Source organism: Saccostrea cucullata, unplaced genomic scaffold (assembly GCF_032062105.1).
Source record: "Saccostrea cucullata isolate Sc308-1 unplaced genomic scaffold, CSIRO_AGI_Scuc_v1 ctg2704, whole genome shotgun sequence".
NCBI lineage: Eukaryota > Metazoa > Mollusca > Bivalvia > Ostreida > Ostreidae > Saccostrea > Saccostrea cuccullata.
This window is the reverse complement of record NW_026935372.1, coordinates 5,783-30,572: the sequence shown is the minus strand read 5'-3', so window position 1 is coordinate 30,572 and position 24,790 is coordinate 5,783. Positions and strand designations below refer to the sequence as shown.

The 24,790-nt window shown below is 31.7% G+C and overlaps 1 protein-coding gene across 1 annotated transcript; it reads left to right on the top strand.

The window, feature by feature from the left end:
- The first annotated feature begins 23,172 nt into the window (after window positions 1-23,172).
- Window positions 23,173-24,059, top strand: LOC134242587 (E3 ubiquitin-protein ligase TRIM36-like). The gene has a single exon (XM_062724686.1). It carries the CDS (start codon window positions 23,187-23,189, stop codon window positions 24,057-24,059), a length of 873 nt encoding a protein of 290 aa, XP_062580670.1. The 5' UTR covers window positions 23,173-23,186.
- The last annotated feature ends 731 nt before the right edge of the window (window positions 24,060-24,790 follow it).

Genomic DNA, 24,790 nt, shown 5'->3' with positions numbered 1-24,790 from the left:
TATTATGGTTTTACTATCAAGAAATCGTCATTTGATTAAATTACAATGCAAGAAAGAGTGTTATATATATATAATTTTATAAGGAAATATAAATAATCATTGGATTTTTGATCAGCAAGAGAATCTTCAATTTATATTTTGGCTTCTTTAATATTAAACAGAATGCATTTATATATCAGGAGTATATAATTTTTTATTGCATACTTTGTTTACTGGTTTGATGACATATAAATAAAGATGTAACTAAGTGTCAAGTGTCTAAAGATTAACAATAACCCCTACCCATCCCAGCGTTTACTAATAAACAAATATTTTCTGAACTGGACTGCTAAAAATGAATGTAATAATTCAAATGTTGGAGCGAAGTGACTATTCTGGACCAAACAACTTCTAGGTCATTGTGCGCCACAACATAGCTACGGTGGAACGTTTGTGTAATAAATGTAGTTTTACTCGAAATTTATTCGTCTCAAATGTAAATATAAGTAATAAACAACAATTTCCAATCTGAGTATATTCATATGGAGCCGAAAAATCCGTAAAAAGTATTTCTCTCTCTTAGTAAACGATCAAAACATTGTTTTTTTTAAATATCATTTTGTATCTTTATGTGACAAATTTACAATATGCGAAATTGAGAAAAAAATTAAATATAAGAAGCATATAAAATTATGAAATATATCCCAAAAAATTAATGACAAGATGTGTTTGTGAAACATTGTGCCCCCGGCGGCAACAGAGTTCGTAAAAGCTATTCTTAGCATAAAGGTTACAGTCAATGTCACAAGGTCATTGACCTCTGTGTCGTTTGAAAGCACTTAATTAGTGAAGAAGGCATACCAAATATAAAGTATCTATCTTCTATGGTTCAAAAGTTATACCGAAAGTTCGAAAAATCTATTTTTAGCATACAGGTCACAGTCAAGGTCTAAAGCTCATTGCTTTTGGTGTCAGTTGAAAGTGCTTATTTAGTGGAGTATGTATTTAAAATATGAAGTCTCTATCTCGATCTGTTCAAAATTATGGCAAAGGTTAAAGTTGATAACAAATAGAATAAAAGAAGGTCAAACTCCAAGGTCAAGAGGTCAAATTTGGTGTACCAAAAGAAAGGTCATCTCATAAGTAACACACCTATGAATTATGAAAGCCATAGCCCCAACCACTCAATAGTTATGTTGGGGGACAAACAAACAGACAGACAGACAGGACGAAAACAATATACCCCCGATCTTTTGATCCGAGGGCATCAAAATAGAGAAAATTCGGATAAAAAAATATCCGTTTTAGTCAATTTTTTATGTCAATTTTGTATCATCTCATAGGTTTTTTATGGTAGTATCTTTATTCAAAAAGCAAACCATTCTATCTGGTAAAATACAATTAAAGATCACAAAATTGGCAACAACATTTTTTAAAATAATTATCTATGTCCAGGAAGAAGGTAATTTCTGTAACCCGACCTTTTGTATGACGTATTAAGGTCAAACTTAATTTCACTGATACAACGTACTGATATTGTCTTTTTGATTCTGTGAAGATTTCATAAGTTTCTATTTGTTTTAGAAACAAGGAATATGAGAACAACCCTACATTATAAGTTCCCGATCTAACTAAAGATTTGAGCCAAAAACCCCTTAAAAAAATTTCGTTGTAAACGATTAATGCTTTTCGTTTTTATCATCTTTATTTGACAACTTAAGCATATGTGAAACTAAGAAAAAATTAAATATAAGGAGCATATAAAAATAAATAATATACCATGAAAAAAATTCAAGAAGAAGTAGAGAAAAATAAAATTATTTGATATCCATTTTAATTGAATTATTTGTGCCAATTTGGTGATATCATCTTATATGCCCTATATGGTAGTATCTCTTTATGTAAAAAGAAAAACATTCAATGTTTTCAAATACAAGCAGAGATTGCAGTACTTACAAATATAATAAATTTAACAGGTTGCGTAAATGAATAGTTTTGTATTTAAAACTATATATAAGAGTTAAACATAACATATACAACCAATATTTGTGTTTTTTTTTGAATAATTTAACGAAAATATACTACACGTTTACGACATATCGTCCAGGTAAAATGTGAACACTCTTCTGTCACGCATGGCTATCACGGCACACTGGATAAAGCAAGATATTTCAACGAAAATGCCGCAATACAGGAAGAATGTTCAGTTGCATACGAATCGTTGGACAGAAATTCATCTTAATTTACACCCTTGTTATGATGTGAGCCGATATTTAGGGGATGAGACTGGGCACAATTATCATGATGACAACATACCAGAACCTAAAGAAAGTGATATTTCATTAATGACCTATTCAAACTTCTTGAGGTATATTTTGAGGATATTACAACAGTGGCCCTTCGGGGAAAATTCACTGTATCCGAAAATTCGATTTGAAAATGTCTTCTGAAGTAAGGCATTGGATGACTTGAAAGGTTGATGTTAGATTGATAAAAAAAAATAATGAAACATACACATACAGAGGCAACTACATGTAATTATCAGTTAATAGTTACAATTTTAATATTTCAGATACAATAATTTCATATGCATAGATGCCATGAAATAATTAGTTTCAACGAATTTTGAAAAACTTATTTGTTTTATGAAATCTGACGACAGGAAAATTGCGTTAACAGCATCTGACTGTAATGTAACACTATGACAAATAGGTGAGTCTTGGTGCAGAACTAGTAAATAAGATTTATGAAGTCCCACACGTGCACTCGGTTGCCATGAAGCCGGATCCATTGAATTTGGCAACTTTGGGCCCCTTCTGACTAAATGAATGCATGAAAATTGTGGAAATGTTAATTAATATTCATCGATATCTAATACAATCTAAGAAAAAGCAATGGATCGTTTGACATTTCATTAAAGTTCGAAATAATACTTTAAATGCCCCGGATTTTTTATTTGGTAACATGGTTATTTATTTATATGTCCGTTTGTCACACAGGTATAAAAACTTATTTGTTCACTTGCTACTATTGGACTTTAACAAGAAGCACTGGCTTTTACAGTTGATTGTTTACTTGGACATTTAAACATTCACATCTACGGAGGTAAAGAATCGATAATGGAAAAGAAAACCTTTCAAGTGGTCATGGTAATGGTGGTAGGGGCAGTTGTATGAGAAGGACTAAATTTGAGGGGAGGATGGTTGTCGTTTTCTTCAACAACTGAACTGTGCTTTGAAATAGCCTGTTATTTTCGTTGAATTAAATGTTGAGCTAAACCATTATCTCGTAATAGAGCATCCATACACTGTGCTAGTGTGAGAGTAAACTGTAAAAGTCAGCGCTTCTCGTAAAAGTCCAATAATGTATTGCATTATTTTAGTTAAAGGTTTTACTGACGATAAGATACAGAGAAAATTAAGGTGTTCAGAAAAAAATATACTTTTATCTTAAGAACAATATCGATAAAAATATTGATGTACATATATTGATTGATTGATTGATTGTATTATTGTTAACGTAGAACCGACGTCGTATGACATCATAACTAGTGAATGTGTTTAGCCTGTGCTAGATCCATTATGACGTCATAATCAATTCAATGGCACTTTTTCCCGTACTTTACAGCTTCAATAGAAATGGTAGAAATAACTGCATTTTTACATTCACAGAATTCAATATAAAATCATGCCGAAATAATCTTAATTCAATTCATATATTTTTTGGTTTATAATACTTAATGACTATATATTTCTAAAATTAGATAAATGTGCAGGCACCTTTCATTTATTAGATCTTTACCTTTGTTTAAAAGTTGACAAATTCAAGACTACGTTGTGTAATGAAATCACAATGTATACAACTTACTGTAATAATTTGAATGGAATGCAGCCATTTTGAAACAATGCAAAAATCCTAATAAATCTTCAATTGCCTACTAAATAGTGTAATACAATGTATCTTTATGAAATGTGTCTAAGTCAAAGATGTACGTGTTGAGGATCGTTTGTACATTTTTGTGATATCTATAATGAATTTATCATATGTGCATTCCTTTTCATAACTATTTGTTACTTATTCATATTCTTAGTGTTTGATTACATTTTTTTCTATTAAATATGATCATTTCAATTTAAAAGTACAATTTTGATAATTATTTTCAATCTAAAGTAACCAAAAAACAGTAATTTAACGTAAATCCTGTGTATTTGCATAAAGGTCAAGAATAGTAGAATCGGTAAATAGCCTATCTCTCATTAGTTAGGGGTGAAAGGTATTCTCAGCATATCTTAATCATTTTTTGTTGTAATCATTTAGGTATGTTCTTCGTCATATTAAAGATTGAAAACATTGTGACAAAGACCTCTTGAAAATATTATATAGGGTGGAAAAATGACTAATAAAAATAGAGTTCATTTGCTGATATTCTTTTTAAAATGTGGACTTATCTTTTTTTGTCAATTGAATGAAAAAGAAATTATTCTAGAGAAATATTATAGGGTTATTGAACTTATATCGGTGAATATTGGCACGAGTTGGGTGTTCAAATGCACGAGCTTGCGAGTGCATTTGAACACCCAGCGAGTGCTAATATTCACCGATATAAGTTCAATAACTCCTTTATTATATAGCTAAAACATTTTCACATAATTCATACTAACTATTCCAACTAGAAAAAAGTCAAATTAATAAATTTTCTAGTATCTGTATTCAAATTAACGTCTGTCCTGTTAGCGTTCAATATTGCATCATTCTGATGACGCTACCGAGCGATATAATTTGCTTATTTCGGCTTTAATAGCTCTAATACGTACTAAATTTTTAATCAATAATTTCATTTTGTGTGAAAAATGAAAAAATCTTACCTAGATGCCACTTGATTTCGTTAATTTAGCTCTGAGAATTTGACCAGACGTCTTTTTTTTTTGGTTTACAACGGGGCGTTCGATATTGAACGCTCGTATTCGGAATGTCTCGGGCATACTCTTATGCGTAACACAAAGTCAGCGTTCAATAAAACGTCAAGATATTCAACGCTAAAATTCTCTAAATTTTTGGTAGAATTTTAATAGAGACTATTTATTAGCTATATAATAATGCTTAATATTGTTCAATTAATAAAGTCTATAAACGACGATGTTTGAAGAGGTTTTTTTGTGATTTTTCATATTCTCTTCTTGACAAGTACCCCTAAAAATAACTGAAAATATGTAGTCGCAGTATGTAATTACCATACCAAGTTTCATAGGCTGTACTAGATTTAAAAACAAGAAAACATATCATGAGCTTTTAACTAATTGATATGCAAAAACCATTTATCGATTTGAAAAGTTTGACAATCTTGTGACAAAGACTTTTCCGACTAAGTTTCTACCTTATACGCTGCGTTTATTGTTTAAATTGAATATTAATTACATTATCATCAAAGTCCATCAAATTTGCCCATAACCAGATTCATTATTTTTTTCCATTTATTCTGTTTGTTTGTATTACCGAATTGCAGTAAGGAAATTATAATCCAATAGGGACATTAAATGTCTAAAATTTAAATATGTCCTGGTTACGTTAACATCCAAAACTTCTATTAAACTGTGCCACGTAAATATTGATATTTCAGCTGACAACATTACGATTGTAGCAGAAATTTTAGTAGACTACTTCATCATGAAGGTAATGTATCGTTGTTGCTTATATCTATTCAAAAAGACATACACCGTTCCTTAAAATGATCTCTTTCTGTATTGATCAATTAATATTTGTTCCTATCGATATAAGTGAAAAGTAGTTTAAAATCATATTGTATTGAAGAAGAATATAAATGAGTAAAAAGATATAATTTAAATATAATGACAGGTATATTCATCCTTTGATGCGACATTTAAAATTTGCCCAACCTGAAGGCAATTTCTAAAGGATTATTTGTTTAAATTCAATACATCATAATAGTAAATTAAATTATCAGAAATGAATTTAACAGGTACACAAGACACAGTTGTTTAACTCGAATTGGAGCAGTTTATGCCACTCCGTGGTTTATAAAGCGTAAACAGTCCCAACCCAGGTTATACGGTTTTTCATAGACAGCCATTAAATTCATTCCTTAAGGTTTCGTCAAAGGTCAACATGTCCAAAAATTTATTTTTACAATAGCCCCAAAGCTATGTGAGGTATAAAGTTAAAACTTTTACAGTTTATAAATTTTTCATTGATTAACAGATAGAAGGTACCACTTGATAAAAAAATACTTGGAATAATATTAATTGAGAAAAATTGATCTTAAAAATGCATATTTTTTCAAAAAATACACCTTATTAATTCCGTGCTCTTAGTGAAAACCATCGTTGCAGAAACAAAATATGTTTATCAATAAAGGGCAAGTTGGACTTGGATAGCCTTTGGAAAGTTGTTTTCCCTGTTTATTTTGTCCAAATGTTAAGACTTGAAAGTGAAAGTACATTGCAAATGGCGGATTCTATAGGGGTCTTGTCTTTATACATGTCATGCTTTCAATAACAGCCTTTCAGAGACCATTCACATCCAACTTGCCTTTCAATGATAAACATATATTATTTCTACAATGTTGATTTTCATAAAAAGGACAGCATTAAGCAGGTGCATTTTTCTTTAAATATGCACATTTTCTGGTTCAATTTTTCTCAAAAATAATCTTTTTTAAAATATTTGATATCAAGTGATACTTTCTATCTATTAATCAATGAAATGTTAACAAACTGTAAACGTTCTGACTTTAAAACAGACATAGTTTTGAAGCTATTGTAAAAATAATTTTTTAGACATGTTGACCTTTGACGAAACCTTAAATCTATATTTGAATCGACAGATACACTGTACATAAACACTATGTGTACCGCTTTCCTTAAAATGCTAAATATGTTCTCTCAACATGACTCCAGAAGATAATAACTCTTAGCTTGTCTTAGAAGCAAAATTTTTACATCACATAACAGTATTTTTGCATTTTTTGTGAATGCAGTAAAACACTTCTTTTTCATAATATAAACAAAAAAAACTGAAACACCTTTAATGGCATTTAAGGTACATTGATATTCTGACAAGACGGATAACTCTTAAAAACATTAATGCATATTATACTTTTATTAATTTGCAAACGTGTAGTGTCTTTTTCGCAGTCCAATTTTCCCCCCGCAAGTTATGTTATACTTGTTTGTTTTTATTAGTTTTACATGTATTTAAATACACTTCTTTTGGAAAATCATTAACGTTCAAGCAACATTCTATATGAGTGCGCAGAGGGAACCTTAAAGCTAGTGGCACCTTACTGATAAAGAAAGTCTTACTAGATGTTTTCACGACAGGAAAGGTTTTTAGATAAACAATTGTAAACAATTTGTAAATATAAATGAGGAATGTATACAGATCATCTATCAGCAGGAAATTATTACTCAATAGAGACAGATAAAGCATAATAAAGATAAAGGAAACAAGATGTGTTTGCGAAACACTGTGCCCCCGGAGGCAACAAAGTTCGAAAAAGCTATTCTAAGCATAAAGGTTACAGTCAAGGTCACAAGGTCATTGTCCTCGGTGTCGTTTGAAAGCACTTAATTAGTGAAGTAGGCATACCAAATTTAAAGTCTCTATCTCCTATGGTTCAAAAGTTATACCGAAAGTTCGAAAAATCTATTTTTAGCATATAGGTCACAGTCAAGATCAAAAGGTCATTGTCTTTGGTGTCAGTTGAAAGTGCTTATTTAGTGGAGTATGCATTTAAAATATGAAGTCTCTATCTCGATCTGTTCAAAAGTTATGGCGAAGGTTTAAGTTGATAACAAATAGTATAAAGTAGGTTCAACTCCAAGGTCAAGGTCAACAGGTCAAATTTGGTGGTACCCAAAGAAAGGTCATGTCACAAGTAACACAGCTATGAATTATGAAAGCCATAGCCCCAACCACTCAATAGTTATGGGCTAGGTTAAAGTTGTGGGACAAACAAACAGACAGACAGACAGGACAAAAACAATATACCCGCGATCTTTCGATCCGGGGGCATAAAAAAATGAATATTATGTCGAAAAATGTGTAGTTTAATTCTTTTCTTCCATATCAAACATACAGCGATATTTTATCTCTTTAGAAAAAATATCATAGTAATAAAAATTTGAAATTTAGAAAAAATAAACAACAAAAACATGACTTATTTATTCATTACCTTTAACACTTTATTTGTATAAGGCAGATATGGTTTCAATCGCATTTTTAAGACCACTGAATCATAAAAATATGCATTTTAAAATATCATAACTGGGTTTACGTCCAGATCTGTCTCCATGTTAAGGTGAGTATGATGGCAGCAGATATATTTTATTTTTTCATTTGAAAATGCAAGGTAATTTTAAACATTAAATAAAGGGGCACATAGAGACACTCATATACAAAGAGTCTAAAATTTTCTGTTAAAATAATGCAGAAATGCATTGCACGAGTTTTTAAGCCAAAGACACCTATTTAAATACAATCTATCATTGAATCAAATGCTGACTGACGTTTTTCATACCAGCTGTTAGTTATTATTTATGAGGGTTGTCCCAAAAAGTAGACAGGTAAAACAGTTTTGTTTTTCTTTGCTTTATTAAATTTCTTTCCTTGTCATAGCAAAGAGTAACATTTTATGATCATTCACTTCAAGTTTCATGATGATATCACATCTTCTTAGAAAATAATGAGAAAAAAAAGAATATAAGTGTACACCGGCGCACGAAAGCAAGCGTTAATTACGACATGATCTCTTTGTCTGCTTCACTCGTGGGTATTTACATTCAATAATTGTTTTAAGTGATAGACCACTCTTGATTGAGGAACATATTTAAATTCACTTAATATGTCCCTTTGTCTTTGCTTGTGTTACGGATTTCCCCAATCAGGCCAATGACCAAAATAACCCACAGATTGGATCACCCCAATTTATGCCCTGAATATTTAATCTACGTATCGTACAGATATCATGGGAATATTACCAATCATCGTATGTCATTAATGTATGCTTTATAATTGATTGTCTATGTTTATTTCATGAATATCGTTTGGTTTTATTGTACAAACCCGAATTTCCTCCACAGATCGTAATGACTTATGGCCGCCTGGCATTGTTATTCAATCAAGGTACCCAAATCCAACTTGGCATCGTTACCAAAACAATTCCCAATCAACAAATCATCCCTTTTCCCGCATTTGTAATGATAAAGCCTTTACTTGATGCAAAAGTTGTTAGTGTTACCATACAAACGTCGCGCGAATACTGGCGGTACCGCTTGTTATTCGCGCGTGAACTAATTCGCACCGGAATACCGAAAGGTATATAAAGAAGGCACTTTAGACTTTTTCTTCAGTCTGGGGGGTTGGTCAGCCTCTTTAACATCTGACCAACTCAGAGTCCCAACTCCCCATCATTGGGTAAAAACTGAGGCCTTCACATTGGGTAAATTTACCAATATTGGGTAATCCAATCTACTTAATTATTATACATCCTGACCCAACCATAATCAGCTGAACAGATTGTCCCATTGTTGATATTGAGGAACCCAATCAGCTGACTCTTATATATATCCTGACCCAACCATAATCAGCTGAACAGATTGTCCCATTGTTGATATTGAGGAACCCAATCAGCTGACTCTTATATATATCCTGACCCAACCATAATCAGCTGAACAGATTGTCCCATTGTTGATATTGAGAAACCCAATCAGCTGACTATTATATATCCTATCCCATTATCCATAAGTATACTCTGTTTGTATTTTATAAATCATAAATCATTATTGTTATTGTTTGAATAAATTCATTTTTATAGATAAACAAATCTTATTGATTAATCGAGGTAAATCTCAGGAATAAGAGGACCCACATTATTTTTGTAACACCCAAGATCGGGTCACGTTACACTTGTTTTTGTTAAAGCAGATTCAAATTTCAGTCGAAATTAGTTCGTCTTACATTGTAGACAGCAGAGAATACGCATTGTTTGACGTCGTTTGCGGTTCAGATTGTTCCAAATTGTCTGCGTTTATCAAAAGTACTCAACGTCTTACAAGCTGTAATTAACTATTTTCGGTACAGAAGAAAAACTTTCATTGAATATCGTGAAATTCAAAATTAAATTCTTTATTCGTCTGTTTCTAATGATATTTATATTGAAATTTTGACATAATATTAAGTATTTTAAATTCACAATTTTAAAGAGCATTGACAATTTTATGTCTATGAAAAATTTGGTAACTATTGGTTGCATGCTTATAAAAATATAAACATTGTCTACGACTTTTTGGGACAACCCTCGTATGTACAATAATTTGACGACGAATTTTTTTCCGTGTTATTTCCTGATCATGATAACGAACACACGGCGGGTGTGACCGGTCGGTAGGGAATGCTCAGTCCTCCGTGGCACCTGATCCATATTCTAATGTTTCAGAGGTCGGCGTGTTTGCTCTGCTCTTATTTTGTATACTGTTTAATGGACGTTATCTCCATATCCTTCTTTTAAAGTAAATACTTGAACACATGAGATTACCTGAACACTATCTTTATAATCTTAGAACCATTAGATATCCATGGAATTTTCTATTTTACAATAGCGGCCAATAATAAGTTTTATTCTACAAAAATATAGTTCCCTTTTATCCTTTTGCATTTCACAAATTATCTTTTAAAAAATATAAGTAAATAACTGTATATTTATATGAATATTTACAATTACAGATAAAACCTTAACAATGGCTACAACTGCAAGTCCTGCTCAGCACTATATTGAGTGTGAACACTGTGAAGAAAATCCGTCAAAGTTTTTGTGCAGAACTTGTTCTGGTCATCTGTGTGAAATGTGCAAGTCAGACCACGAGATTAGTAAACTCACCAAACATCACGAGATAATAGAACTGACTTCAGATAAGGAATATCCAACAGAACGTCTATATTGTTTCCTCCACATCACAAAAAAGCTAGAATGCTATTGCTCTCCCTGTCAAAAGCCTCTTTGTACTCAATGTATGATTGAAACACATAATGGTCGTCAAGTAGAGAATCTGGAAGAAATGTACGAGAAGATTAGGAGAGATCTTCAAATGGAGAAGTGAAAATAGAAACTGTACTCATGCCACATTATCAGGAATTGTTGTGGAAGGAAGAAGCCAAGACTTTAGATGTATCACGAAAAACAGACCGAGTTCAGAAGCAAATTGAAGATCACACAGAAAAGATATTAACAAGAGTTTTAAAGTTCCAAGAAGGAAGGGTACACAATTTACGAAAAGAGGAAGAAAGGGTGTTGAAATCAATTCAGGATTCAAAAGATTTCATAGAAAAAGAAATTCATCAGCTATCAATTATGCAGACGCTAATAACAAGTAACTTGGAAGAAGGACAAGGGATTAATTTTTTTTATACCCGTCGATCACACAACATTGAATGAACTTAGAAAATTTCAAAGTGATATCGAGTACAAAATTGAGGATTTTCAAGCTGGTGATATAAAAAGAATCGTAGACGGAGGAAGATTTGGAGATTTTCCACATTTTTCTTCCTCACAATTAGAAGAATTCCGAGTCAGGAGAGCACGTAGAGGACGTTATGTTTACGATGATTACCATCCGAAAGCAAATTTATCTATTGATGCTAAAGATGATTATTGTGATTCAATGAACAGATATAGAAATTATGACGACAGATACTATTAGACGTTTCCATATTTACCTTTTATGATCTGGGAATTCCAATAATGAAATAATAATTTAAGTGATTAAAAAAGAAATGATACAATTTTAGAACTAGAGAACGAAAAGGGCCCAATTTTGAATGGATCAATCCATCAAAATGACATACTTTTAAAAACATTGTGGTTTATATTAGTAATAGTTTTTTTGGCTTAACCGTACATTAATTCCAAACAGAGAAAAAAAAGTTGACCGAAATGTATATATGTAACTGCCATCTTGGGTACAAATTAAAAAAAAATCTATGTATAGAGCCAGATAATTGTCCATGTTGTAGAACTGATGTTTTCAATTTTTTCAATTTTTTCTTTATTCAATTTTTCAATTTCAACAATATATTTATTTTCAAACGCGAACAAAAAGCATAAAAGACATAAGATAAAGATGTTCAGACAATTTTTTTCTGAAAATAAAAAAGGACTAATGAACCTGCAAGCGAGTTTATAAAGCTATCGAAGGACAAAGGCATATCTTAAGACGAAAGTATAACACATCTTGAGGCGAACGGAAATTTCCTTTTTTCTTTGGAGAATTCCTAATCCTTTATATACCTTTACTGCGATAACGAACTTGTCTTTAAATTTCAGATCTTAGAGACTCGAAACTTTGGCACCAGGGGCTTTTTTTTTATATTTTTGTTAATGATACAATGAGTAAAATAGTAGCAAACAGTATTTAGACCGTAGTTTTAATTCATCTCTTATAAAAGATTAAAATAGAAGTTCAGTATTAAAAACCTGATTTCTGTTGGATTTTTTTATTAACATTACAACTATAGGTAGAAGATGTTATAGCTGAAATATGATTTGAAATACTTTAAGAAAAGATTATAAGCCTCAACTACCTATATCAGTACCATTCCAGTGAATGAGAGTTAGAGAGAGAGAAAGAAATAGAAAGAGTGGAACATGGAGATAACAAACAGTATTCAAGATCGAGGGTCCATAAAACAATACAAAATAGGAGCAGAGTAACCACGGACCTCCAAATCATCCGAGTACGGATCAGGTGCCATTTTAAATATTTCTAGAATAATTTCAAAAAATAGAATAAAATCCGAAAATATCTCTTTCTAGTAATTTTTCTATTTTTTCCATTATTATAGGATCATCTAAAACATTTTCTATAGGATCATCTAAAACATTTTCTAACTTTATTCAAATAAAATATTAGGTTTTATACTAAATCTGAATAGAGAATCTACTTCAGCAATTCGCATGGATCACTGTGGGTGAGATTGGTACGCTAGGAACGTAGAGTCATCAATCACAGCTAGCTTATCTAAAGCCTTTTCCTTTTTTCCACGATATGCCATTTTATTAACATATATTGATGCAAACTTCACAACTCATATATACTTTCAGTAACAATTCTTTAAGAGAGAGAGAGAGAGAGAGAGAGAGAGAGAGAGAGAGAGAGAGAGAGAGAGAGAGACTGAATTGCATAAACAGATTCTTCCAGTGTTTTAAGGCTAAGTCAAAATTGACCTTGTTGTATTTTACAATTTTCCTGTCTGGTGCATTTCTGAGATTGGTCAAACTTTTGTTATCTCAACTATTTATACTTATTAAACAGCAACCTGTTTTCGTTTATTCAAAAATAAGTTCCTTAGAAAAAAAATAATTAAAGGGGAAAGACAGAAAAAGTTTAGCGACTTGTTTCTTTCAAATTATGATTAACTTTAATCTCCCTTTTGGCGGCTAGCTTTCTTCACAATATGATAAACTTTTAATTCCATACACTACATTAACTATCTGATGAATTCATTTTGCTAAATAAATGCATAAAAATAACTTCTCTTGGAATATAAATGTTTACATGTATTTTTATCAAATGCTCTTATGACACATTTCCCGAAATATATAATATATTAATTGATGTATTTTATAAGTTGAGAAAAAAAACAAAACACGATCATATATTTTGTAATAGCAAATGACAAACCTTAGTTATTACTAAGAATTTGGCTGTACGAGCACTTCCCGACAACGGAGAAGTTTTACGATATATATCCGTCATCCTTAAGATTGAATCAATATCGACAAAAAGCAGATAATGGTTGTTAATACAACTGTTAGAAATCACAGCTTAGACATTTCTTGTTTTAAAACACTAGCTTTATTTGATTTGATATCGACTTTTTGGTTTTTAAAGCATATTCCAAGTTTGGATATAAAAATCGAATTCCATTCACGTAAGTCCAGATTCTTGAAAATAAAAGGCCCTGTCACAAGCATTGCAATGCTATAATTCGATATGTTTAAAAAGCTGTTTTAAAACTCCCCTAATCAATTGACGGAATTACGGTCTATTTATAATGTAAGTATGATAATTTATATAATTATTGCAAAAGAGCAGACTCGAATATCGTTTGCATTCTTTACCTAGAGAAATGCATGCTGGTATATGCTTTCGATGTTTTGAACAACAGGAAATTTTGTTTTTGATTACATGTGTATATCACTATTAAAACAAAGTCTAAGTACATAAGTCTTAAAAAAAATATATATACATACATGTATGTTACAGGCGTATAATACCTGGGAGGGCAGAAGGGAAACAATTGAACTATACAGTCATTCTGCTCAGCATTTTATTGAGTGACGATTGTGAAGAACGTCAAGCACAATTTTTATGCAAGACATGCGTTTGGCATCTGTGCGAGACTTGCACCGCAAAGCACGAGAAGAGAAAACTCACAAAATTTCACGAGATAAAATAATTGACGAAAATTCTTTACTGTTCTGACCATCAAACCAGAATTCTTAAATTTTTCTGTTAACCCTGTCGAACACCAGTATGTTCAAAATGTCGTATAGAAAGCCATACAGGACACAAAGTCGAGGGCCTGGAAGAAGTGTACGATAAAATGAGAGCTAAACTTCAGAGAGACAAAAACGAAATAGAGGCAACACTATTACCGAAATACCAGGATTTTCTGTCAAAGGAAGAAACAAAAGAATCAGATCTATCTAAAAGAATAGATGAAATTCAGAGCAAATGGAAGGCCATACAGAAAAGATCACAGAAAAAGTTAACAAGCTAAAAGAAGAGAGAATATGCAAAGAAGAACTGAAGACAAAGATATGTATCAGATATAGAAAACATGAAATAGAAAGGCGTATTAATACACTGAGAAATATCAATATTCATTTAATGCATAAACTCGGGGCTAATCAACGGGTTGTATTTTTGAAAACAATAAAGTGTCACAAATTATATGAAATGCGAATCTCTCCCTGTTCTTCTGAATTCAGTGTTGAGGATTTTCTTCCTGTCAATGTGGATCACATTTTGAGCGAAAAACAATTTGGTAATTTTCCTTAGTTTCTCCCAAAAGAAGATATAAAGGAGATGAAGAGAAAAAGACGACGAAACGAAAAAAAACCCCGGTTATGTGCTGTGAAGAGTACCATGAAAATGAGGACTTCCATAGATCACGCTTCTTAGAAAGTGAAGATTAAGATTAACATTGCTCAGAGTTATCCGTTCAAGACTTGCTTAAGTTTATTTCGGGACAAGAAAGTCTTTAAAGTTCCAATCATCATTTTGTGCCTATTTTTAACAGAGTGGACTTGCTTAGAAATAACAAACTTGTATAAAGCAATGAAACAAACATTTTCCCCTTTATCCCGATCATGACTAGGAGCACGCAATGGTTGTGGCAGGTCGGAAGGAGATGCTCAATCTTCCATGGCACCTGATCCCATCTGATCTTTGAAGGTCTGTTCACGTTCTTCGATATTTTATTGTTTAATGGACTTTTGAGCTTGAATACTGAATACTTGAATACAGAATTCAACACCAGCATTATACATTTCACTAATTAACAACAGCTTTCTGTGCAAAAACGATATGGACACAACGATCAGTATTTAATCTCAAAGTCCATACCACAATACAAAATAGGACCAAAGCAAACACCGACCTCCTAAAACTCAGAGGTGGGATCGGGTGCCATGTAGCCAGAATGGAAAATTAAGAATATAAAATTAACAGTACCGATGTTCAAAAGGGAAAAAAAGGCTAAAAAAATTCCGCCACAGCATATAATTCCTAACTTAACTCTACTAAAATGAAATTAAATCGCGGTTTTCTCGTTAAATATAGTTTAAATTGCATTGTAGAATTCAGAATAAATGTTAAAACTTAAAAATGATGCAGAATATTATAAATAAAATCCACTCTATAGTCAGGTTAGAGTGTCAATTTTTCAATAAACTATTTTTGGAAAATGTTTCATTTAAGGGCATAGAGACTACGCAGCTAGGTTAAGGGCTGCCAAAGGTAGATCAGTGTTTCCAGAACTTTGAAAAATCGATTATGACGTCACGGTGATATTGTACAAATGAATGAATGAATAAATAATAATTTTCTTTTCATATACTCTTACATACTGTGATTTTTCAAAATTATTAGTAAAAATTAAATATTAATCAATGTGTAACTTATCTTGTTATTATAACACTATTTGAATGTAAAATCAAATCCAACTTGGTCTCGCTGTACTAACAGATATAACGTCATAGGTTAGTTTGACACGCAGTTTCTCTGTTCTTGAGACGCAGAACAAGCTAATGTAAATTCCTTATTTTTCGCGAGTAGTTATGATCGCGAATGGGCTCTTCAACGTTAAATCGCGAGAATAATAATTCGCGAATGAACGTTTGATTTAGAGATTTTCCATAGATTTTAGTACCATAAAAATAAAGTCGAGTAATTTTATTTTGCAAGTGGTGCTTCTCGCGAAATTACGCGATAATTAATTCCACGCGTATAGTTAGGAATCTACAGTATTAGTAAAACTGAAAATATGAAAATTAAAAGTAAATAAGCGTGATCTGACTAAAATTGATTAATATTTTAAAATGCATTACTCAATTTTTCACAGTCTAATTTATTTGATAACGATTATGTCTCTCATAAAGCCGCAGTCGTGCACTTCCATACAGAAACGTACTACAATCACAGGTTCAACCCCTCCAAAATCTCAAAAGCTTAACAATATCCGCTTGATTATAAATTATGATATTTTATTCACATGTAACTACTGTCCCTACTATTTTGAAAAGTGCTGGGAGCAAGTTGTGCACTTAAAATTTTTTAGGCAATGTAAAAATTTCTTCAATGCGGTATAGTGTAAATGCACATAGTTTATCAAAAGATGGCTAAATTTTACATAATTCCTGGGCATAGAAAGGTTGGTCTCGGCACTTTTCGGGTTAGGAAATTTGTTTTAAAAAACACAATGAATTTCATAGTGAAAAATTATCCGTATATCATTGAACTTTTACGATCTTTGCATCCGTACCTATATCTTTTTTTTTATTTCAAAGATGTCTCTTGACAAACAGCTGATGTACGTGAATTCGCTTTTGCCAAATTCGTTTGAGATCCCATACATACATATGCATTAATATAATTCCCATTAAATTCAAACTCATGCTAGTAAAAAAATATCAATATTATATTGATTTTTTGGAATATTTTAAGGTATGTTTTCAATGGGCGGCCATAACCTAGCTGTGTAAAATGAAATGGAAATAAAAACCGATCAATGGTCTAGATAAAATGTATGTAAAATAGGAAAAAATTTAAAGCAAAGCTAACACAAATTTTGGGAACAACCAAAGAAACGTCATTTGATTGATAAGTGATTGATTAACGTCTCTCTTGAGAATTTTTTTTCACCACGATTACCTGGTAGAGACCTTAAAATTTTGTCCTATGATCAGTACTCGGGGCCTTTGAACAGTGAGGGATATTTTTGGTGCCAGCACCTGCTGAGGCACGGGACCACGGTTTATACACTCTTTTTTCCTGAGAAGGAAGAAGGCCCATTTGTATTAAGAAAATGGTTAAAACCCAAAAAAACTTGTCGGTAGGTTATGCTCACTAGTCAATGACACTATTTCTGACCTTTATTGTTTCAGAGGTGCATGTTTCCTTTGCTCCCGATTTACATTTCGTCTACAAACTACAGATTAAATATTGTTCAATTTCTCCATACATCATACTGTGTTCTACCAGAGAACGAATCAACTACGTTCGTGATCTACATCCTAAAACAGGCATATACTGGTGAGGATCTACGCTTTAAATCCTTATTAGAATTCAGTTATACTGAGTTTTATTAGCGATATTTAGCACAGAATTTGTTGTAAGTCATAAACTAAATATGACTATTTCTTAGAAAAATACTTAAAATGGTTCGTATGAACAATTTCAAAAAGGTGTTAGGTTATTGACAAGCAATTCGATGAAACAAAGAATATTACCATTCTCGTTTAAAGTAATTATTTCGTAAGTTTTATGGTCGATATATGGAAGCGCGTTAGTGCCATTTAGACACTTTACTTTTATTTCTGCTTCTATACTGTGAACGTGAATTTCTACACTTTAATCTGTAAAATTTACACATTAATCTGTTTAATTCAAATAGTCAATTTTGCAACTCCATACATCTTAAGTAACATATTTTAAAGCCAAAATATCATGCGTGATAAATATTATTCGTATTTTTTTATTAATATAATTAATTGCAGATGATCAGTAAATTGATATAACTGATACAATAAGGAAATGGAGATAACGAACAGTATTCAACCTCAAAGTCCATTAAACAATATACAAAATAAGATCAGAGCAAACACGGACTTCCAAGGCATCAGAGGTTGGATCAGGTGCCATGGATGAGTGAGCCTCCCCTGCCGACCGGTCACACACGCCGTGTGCTCGTTATCATGATTAGGAAATAACAGAAAAAAATCGTCAATTCAGTGTATAAATAATGGACTAACAATTGGTATGAAAAACGTCAGTCAGCATTTGACTCAATGAAAAATTGTATTTGCTGACAAGGTCATTGTATCGACCATAGAACTTAAGAAATGATGACTTTAAACGAGACTGTTGATATTGTTGTTTCATCAATTTGCTTGTCAATAATTTACCTCCTTTAAGAAATTGTTCATGCGTAGAGCATGCTCTTGCATATCGAATCAGATGAGATATAAATACTCCATATGCAGGTGATGAAGGTATTTTGCTGCATAAGCAAGGAAAGTTACGATAGAAAAATTAAAGTTATCATGTTTATCATATAGCTTGGTTGTTAGATTACCATTAGTGTCTTTTTCTAGTAAAATATCCAAATAAGAAGCAGAAGTGTCGGACTCTGTGGTATCTTTTATCTCAATCTCACCAGGAAATAGCGTATGGAAATTACAACTGTTACTCGTATTTGAAAATAAGTCGTCGATATATCTAAATGTCGATTTGAAGACCATAGCAAGTGTTTTCTTCTTTTCATGCATCAGATTTTGCATAACTTCTGCTTCATATGAATACAAAAATAAGTCTGCTAATACCGGAGCTCAATTTGTACCCACGGGAATTCCAATACATTGTTGGAATACCTGGTCTCCAAAAACCATATAGATATTGTCAATCAGAAGCTCAAGCATCTTCTTGATGTCAGCTTCAGAGTACTTATGTGTGCAATCAGAATCTGTTTTAACAAAATTATTTTGCAAAATGACCAATGACGAGGTAAGTAAATTTTCGAGTTCCATTTTTATTGAAGAAACAGCTGTCAATTATATTAAAAAGCCTGTTTTGAATTGTTGTGTATAAAGTTAAAAAGTCGTAAGTCTTTAAGCTATTGATTTTTGTAAAGTCTTGTGATTTCAAATTGTCCAAAAGTTCTTAAGAATTTTTAAGTAACCACATCTGATTTAAACCACTTCTTGAATATAGTTGCACGTACTCTTGAAGTTTTTCCTTCACTACTGTCAATATTTTAGTGCGAAGTAACGAAATGGGCTTGGTTGAACATTTACTGGAACCTGCAATGTATCTTTGTTTGTAAGGATTCTTATGAAGTTTCGGAATCCAATATATATAAGGTAGTTTAAATTCATTTTGGCTCTGTGGAATATTAAAAGAATTCAAAACTGTTAGGTGATTTTGAAGAATTTCTTCTTTAGAAAGAGAAGTATGAGTTTAAGTAGGATTACCATCTGTAGAATTAAATCCAAGTTCTTCTAGAATGCAATTTATATAATGAGCCTTACAAACGAAGACAATATTGTTACCTGCTTTGTCAGCAGAAACAAGTACGTGATGATCGTGTAATATATCTAATTATTTTTTCACTACTGGTTTATTGAACACAGAAGAATAGATGGTTTTCAAGTAAGACTTTCTTAGAATATTAGTGAAGCAAATTAGATGCATATATTCTCAATGACATAAATATTCCATCATATGCATAACTTTATGACCGTAATTTCATTTTATATTGTATATCATCATGATCTTAGACCAAAAACGTGCAATATCAATCTGAACAGCATATAAGGAAAAATATCTTTGAAATACATATTTTACTCTTGATGTTGTTCAGATTAAAGTAAATTATACAGATTATTATTTACATTTTACAGATTAAAGTGTACAATTTACAGTTAAAGTGTTAATGTTTCAGATTAAAGAGTAAATTTTACAGATTCAAGTGTAAAATTTACAGATTATTGTGTAAATTTTACAGATTAAAGTGTGATATTTACAGATTAAGTGTAAATTTTACGGATCAAAGTGTTAATTTTAAAGATGAAAGTGCAGAAATTAAAAAAAAAAAATTGTCCAAGTGGAACCAATACGTTTCCGTATCGATACAATGACCATGTCAGCAAATACAATTTATCATTGAGTGAAATGTGTAATGACTTTTTTCATATTCATTGTTAGCCTATTTTCTATAATCAGAATTGACAAAGGAATTCTCCGTTCTTCCGCAATCATGAAATGGAGCACACGGCAGGTATGACCGATTTGCAGGGAATGCTTACTCCTCCATGACATCTAATCTCATCTCTGAGGTTTCGGAGGTCCGTGTTCGCTCTCCTATTATTTTGTATTGTTTATGGGTATTGAATATTGTTCGTATTAACATATCCTTTATTTCTTCCAAAGAAATTAAACCGTAATTCTGAGTTTTAATATTTCTTAAATTGCAAAACAATGATTAATTTTAAAGATTTGAAACTAATATGTGAATATAAAGAAGAGGTTTTCCTTTGATAGTAAAAATGTAAGAATTGAGAGAAAAAAATTTAATTTGAAATTTATATAGAAAATCCTTTAATATGTTTTCTTTAGTCGGGCTGAATCGGTACAAAAATGTTAAAACAGGATTTAGAGGGATTAAGTCATAAGATATTCTATCTGAATTGCAAATAAGTGTAAATTGAATTAAGGGGAGACAGGGCACATGTCACATGACTAAAATGACATATTACGTCATAAGCGGTGATTATATACATTTTAAACGTTGTTATAATCAGCAGTTCGTGTGTAATTTTATTCTAAATTCTAAAAAAAAATTTAAACATTTAATTATAGAAATTATTATAAATATAAATTTTAAAGATCTTGCCATCATTTAGATATTGTGAAGTTGCCTAATCCACACATTTCTTTCTCTTTACCCTGCAGCCTGACGTCAGTGACGTCATAGACGTAGTGTTTGAATTCTCAGTGCAGCGAGATCAAGTACACACAACCATCATAATCAGTTTCATTTCATAATAAACAGGACACAGTCAATGTATCGTGATAAATTTCCGAAGCAGATTTTTTCAAATTAATATTTTTTTTGTGTTTAGTAGCAGAGATTCTCTCTATTTAGATAATTTTGAATGTTTACGTTTTCGTGTGACGTCACAGTTTATTTCCCGCACTCGGAAAATACAAACATGAAGCGTTTTATCATGCTTACGTCTAATTCAACGATGTCCTTTGCGATATTGGGTTACGCTTCACCCTGTGATATTTATGTAGTAAATAATTACGATGAAGGACTGACATTCAATAGTAAATTTAGAAATATTTATTGACAGAATTTTATCCAAATGAGGTTTTCGTCGTTGAAGCTGCCTTGAAAAATGCAGAAATTATCCCACCCAAATACTATATAAGATTAAAACAATTGCTTTCAGATTACTTACACTATGAATATTCTGAAATATTTGAGCATATAGTGTTATCTATCATAATTATCGTTTGTGCTTAAAAATTCGCATTATGGACTCCGTTATGGGCCCGTAAACATGAAGTATCTAAACTCCATACAAACTCTAAACAGGGCGGTAATTGTGGGGCGATATTTTCAAAATAAGTCAAGAAATCCCATGACAGGACCGCTTTAAAATGTTAAGTACATATCAAATTAGTAATATAAAAAATACGAAAAAAAATTCATTGACAGGAATTTTTTCAGCTAAAGGTCCTGTTCCTCCTTAAAAAGTATTCACATTATTTCTGCGCCTCCATTTACTTTGAATACCTGCGATACAGAAGGAATCTTCGTCAATTTCAATTTTGAAACATGCTAAGTGTAAATTGTCACATTCCTTATATTTTAAGATCCGCCATTTATGAGTATAGTAATATGGCAGTGGGGTGGCTGGGACCTGCAAGGGAGATCATGTCTATCAAACGATTTTAAAGGTGTCTTTATAAAGTATTAGATAATTAAACTGCATACACTGAGCATAGAAGTGGTATTTTATGTATTTTTTAGTTCTTAAATGAAATAGAAACATTTTTTCTCCATGTACTTTCGTTTCAATTTTTTTATTGTCAGTCAAAAAAGGAAGTTGACAGCACGGCGGACAACATTTTGTTGAAAGGTAAAAACTTTCTCATATTAATTACAACTATATATTTCTCCAGATTTAAATTTATTATATAGTATGAGAACAATTTGTCTATAAAAAGCTATTACCATTGATTAACTGATTCTTTTTTTGTGTTAGTAAACAGGTAAATGTATGTCGAATTGAAGGAAGTCATTTACATATAAGCAGCATATTTATCTCATGATGTGGTGAATATAAAGGATATTATCATTTCCACTATATTATAAGTGTAATACATGAATGAAATGAAAAATTTATTAGTAAAAAAATCTGTAAGGAAACTTGTAAGAATTTGATAGTGTTTTATGGTCCCCTATATTTATGTGTGTTCTTTGTGTTTTTTTCTACTTTCAATTTCACATTTATACCCTCTAGCCCATAACAAGCTGTGCGTCACATCTCCGTTCAGGTATTGTTGTATAGTTATTTATATTTTTTGCATAATGTAACATTTTATGAAATATTCTTTTCTTTAAATGTTAACTTTTATGGAATATAACAGTTAACATAAAATTGTTAAGACAAAATCATAAAAAACAAATTAAAGGTAGAGCGAAAAGACTAATCATGAATAATGGCGACTTCCAGAGGCCTGTTCAGCAGAGCGAACGTTCGCGAGTGCTCGCCAAGTTTACTTTTGGACGTATAAGGAATTTTGGCGAGCGCTCGCAAACGTTCGCTCTGCTGAACAGGCCTCTGGATTAACATTGAAGTGTGGAAATAATAAACACTGTGTTTGCAGATTAAATATCCAATGGCAACAGCTTCAACATTTGCCCAGCACTTTATCGAGTGTGAAAACTGCGAGGAAAATCCAGCACAATATTTTTGCAAAACATGTCCGGGACATCTCTGCGAGGAATGTAAGACAGATCATGCAAAAAAGAAAATATCCCAAAACCATGACATTTTTCACTTGACCTCAGAAAAGGGGGAGGGAATGGAACTTCTTTATTGCTCTGAACACACAACAAAAAAGCTTGATTGCTATTGCTCTCCCTGCCAAATGCCAATCTGTATTAAATGCCTGATGGAAACTCATAATGGGCATACAGTAGAAAATCTGGCCACGGTGTACGACATAATAAAAGGGGGACTAGAGAAAGAGAGGGAAAAGATAGATACATTTCTTTTGCCAAAATACAAAGAAATGTTGTCAAACGAAAACGCCAAGCAAGCGGAGATATTAAAGAGAACTGCAGAGGTACAGAAACAAATAGAAGACCACACAGGGAAAATTATCGAAGAAATTGAAATGCTCAAAGAACTTAGAGTAGTTGATCTTCAAACAAAAGGACAAAGGACATTGAAGCTAGTTGAGAATTCGAAACAGGACCTCGAAAAAAGAATAGAAAGCCTAGAGAACATCAAAACTACGATAAATAACAACTTGGGTGCAAATCCAGGAATTACATTTTTTCAACCCTTAGACACAAACAAAATAAAAGAATTAAGAACATTTCCAAGAAATGTCGAATACAGTCTTTGTAATTTTAATGCAGGAAACATAAATACAATAGTCCAGGAACGACATTTTGGGGATTGGCCGGATTTTTCTGCTGCGCAACAAATAGTAAAAAGTGTATTTGACACCGATTCAGATGATGAGTATGATTTAATACAATGAAATTATAAAGAGATCATATTAAAGAGCCAAAAAGAATTCAAAGCTTACATAAATATATTTCCAAAATTTTAATTGTCAAAGTTACAGAAATGTACTTTTCGATTGCATATTCAAAATTTCCCTGTAAAAATATTAGTAATTTTGCAATTATTTAAGTAAAAACATTTAAGGTTTCTGTGGTTTTTTTTTTTTTTCAGAGACATGGTAGTCTGGAGTCCACCTTCGTATTTATTCAAATCATAGATTTCTGTTAAAATCACTTGAGGATAATGTCGAAAGAATCGAAGGTCTCGATTATTCCTAATCCTTGTGCTGACCAAGTATGTTCATCAACTCTACAAAATTGTGTGCATAACTTTTGTTTTTACAATAAATCACTAGGACATAATCATGGGCAATGTAAATTTTACTTAATTATTTTTAAAATAAAATCTTATAAGAATCTATTAGCTAGTTGTAACTTTTAATCGGTTTATTCTACCTATACCCACTTTTTGAAAATCTGATAGGAAAAGGAAATATTAATTGTGAGAATAGGTAGGATTTTTGTAAAAACAAATACTTAACTATGAAACATATAATAACTGTATACACAATTATGCCAAAGTTTGAAATGTAGGTCAAAGGTAGAGGATAAAGGATCAAAGGACTTTATCAAATGAAAGGGCTTGTCACAAGGATCAAATATTTAAAGTATTATTGCACTAGCCCTAACCCTTTAAAAGTTATGG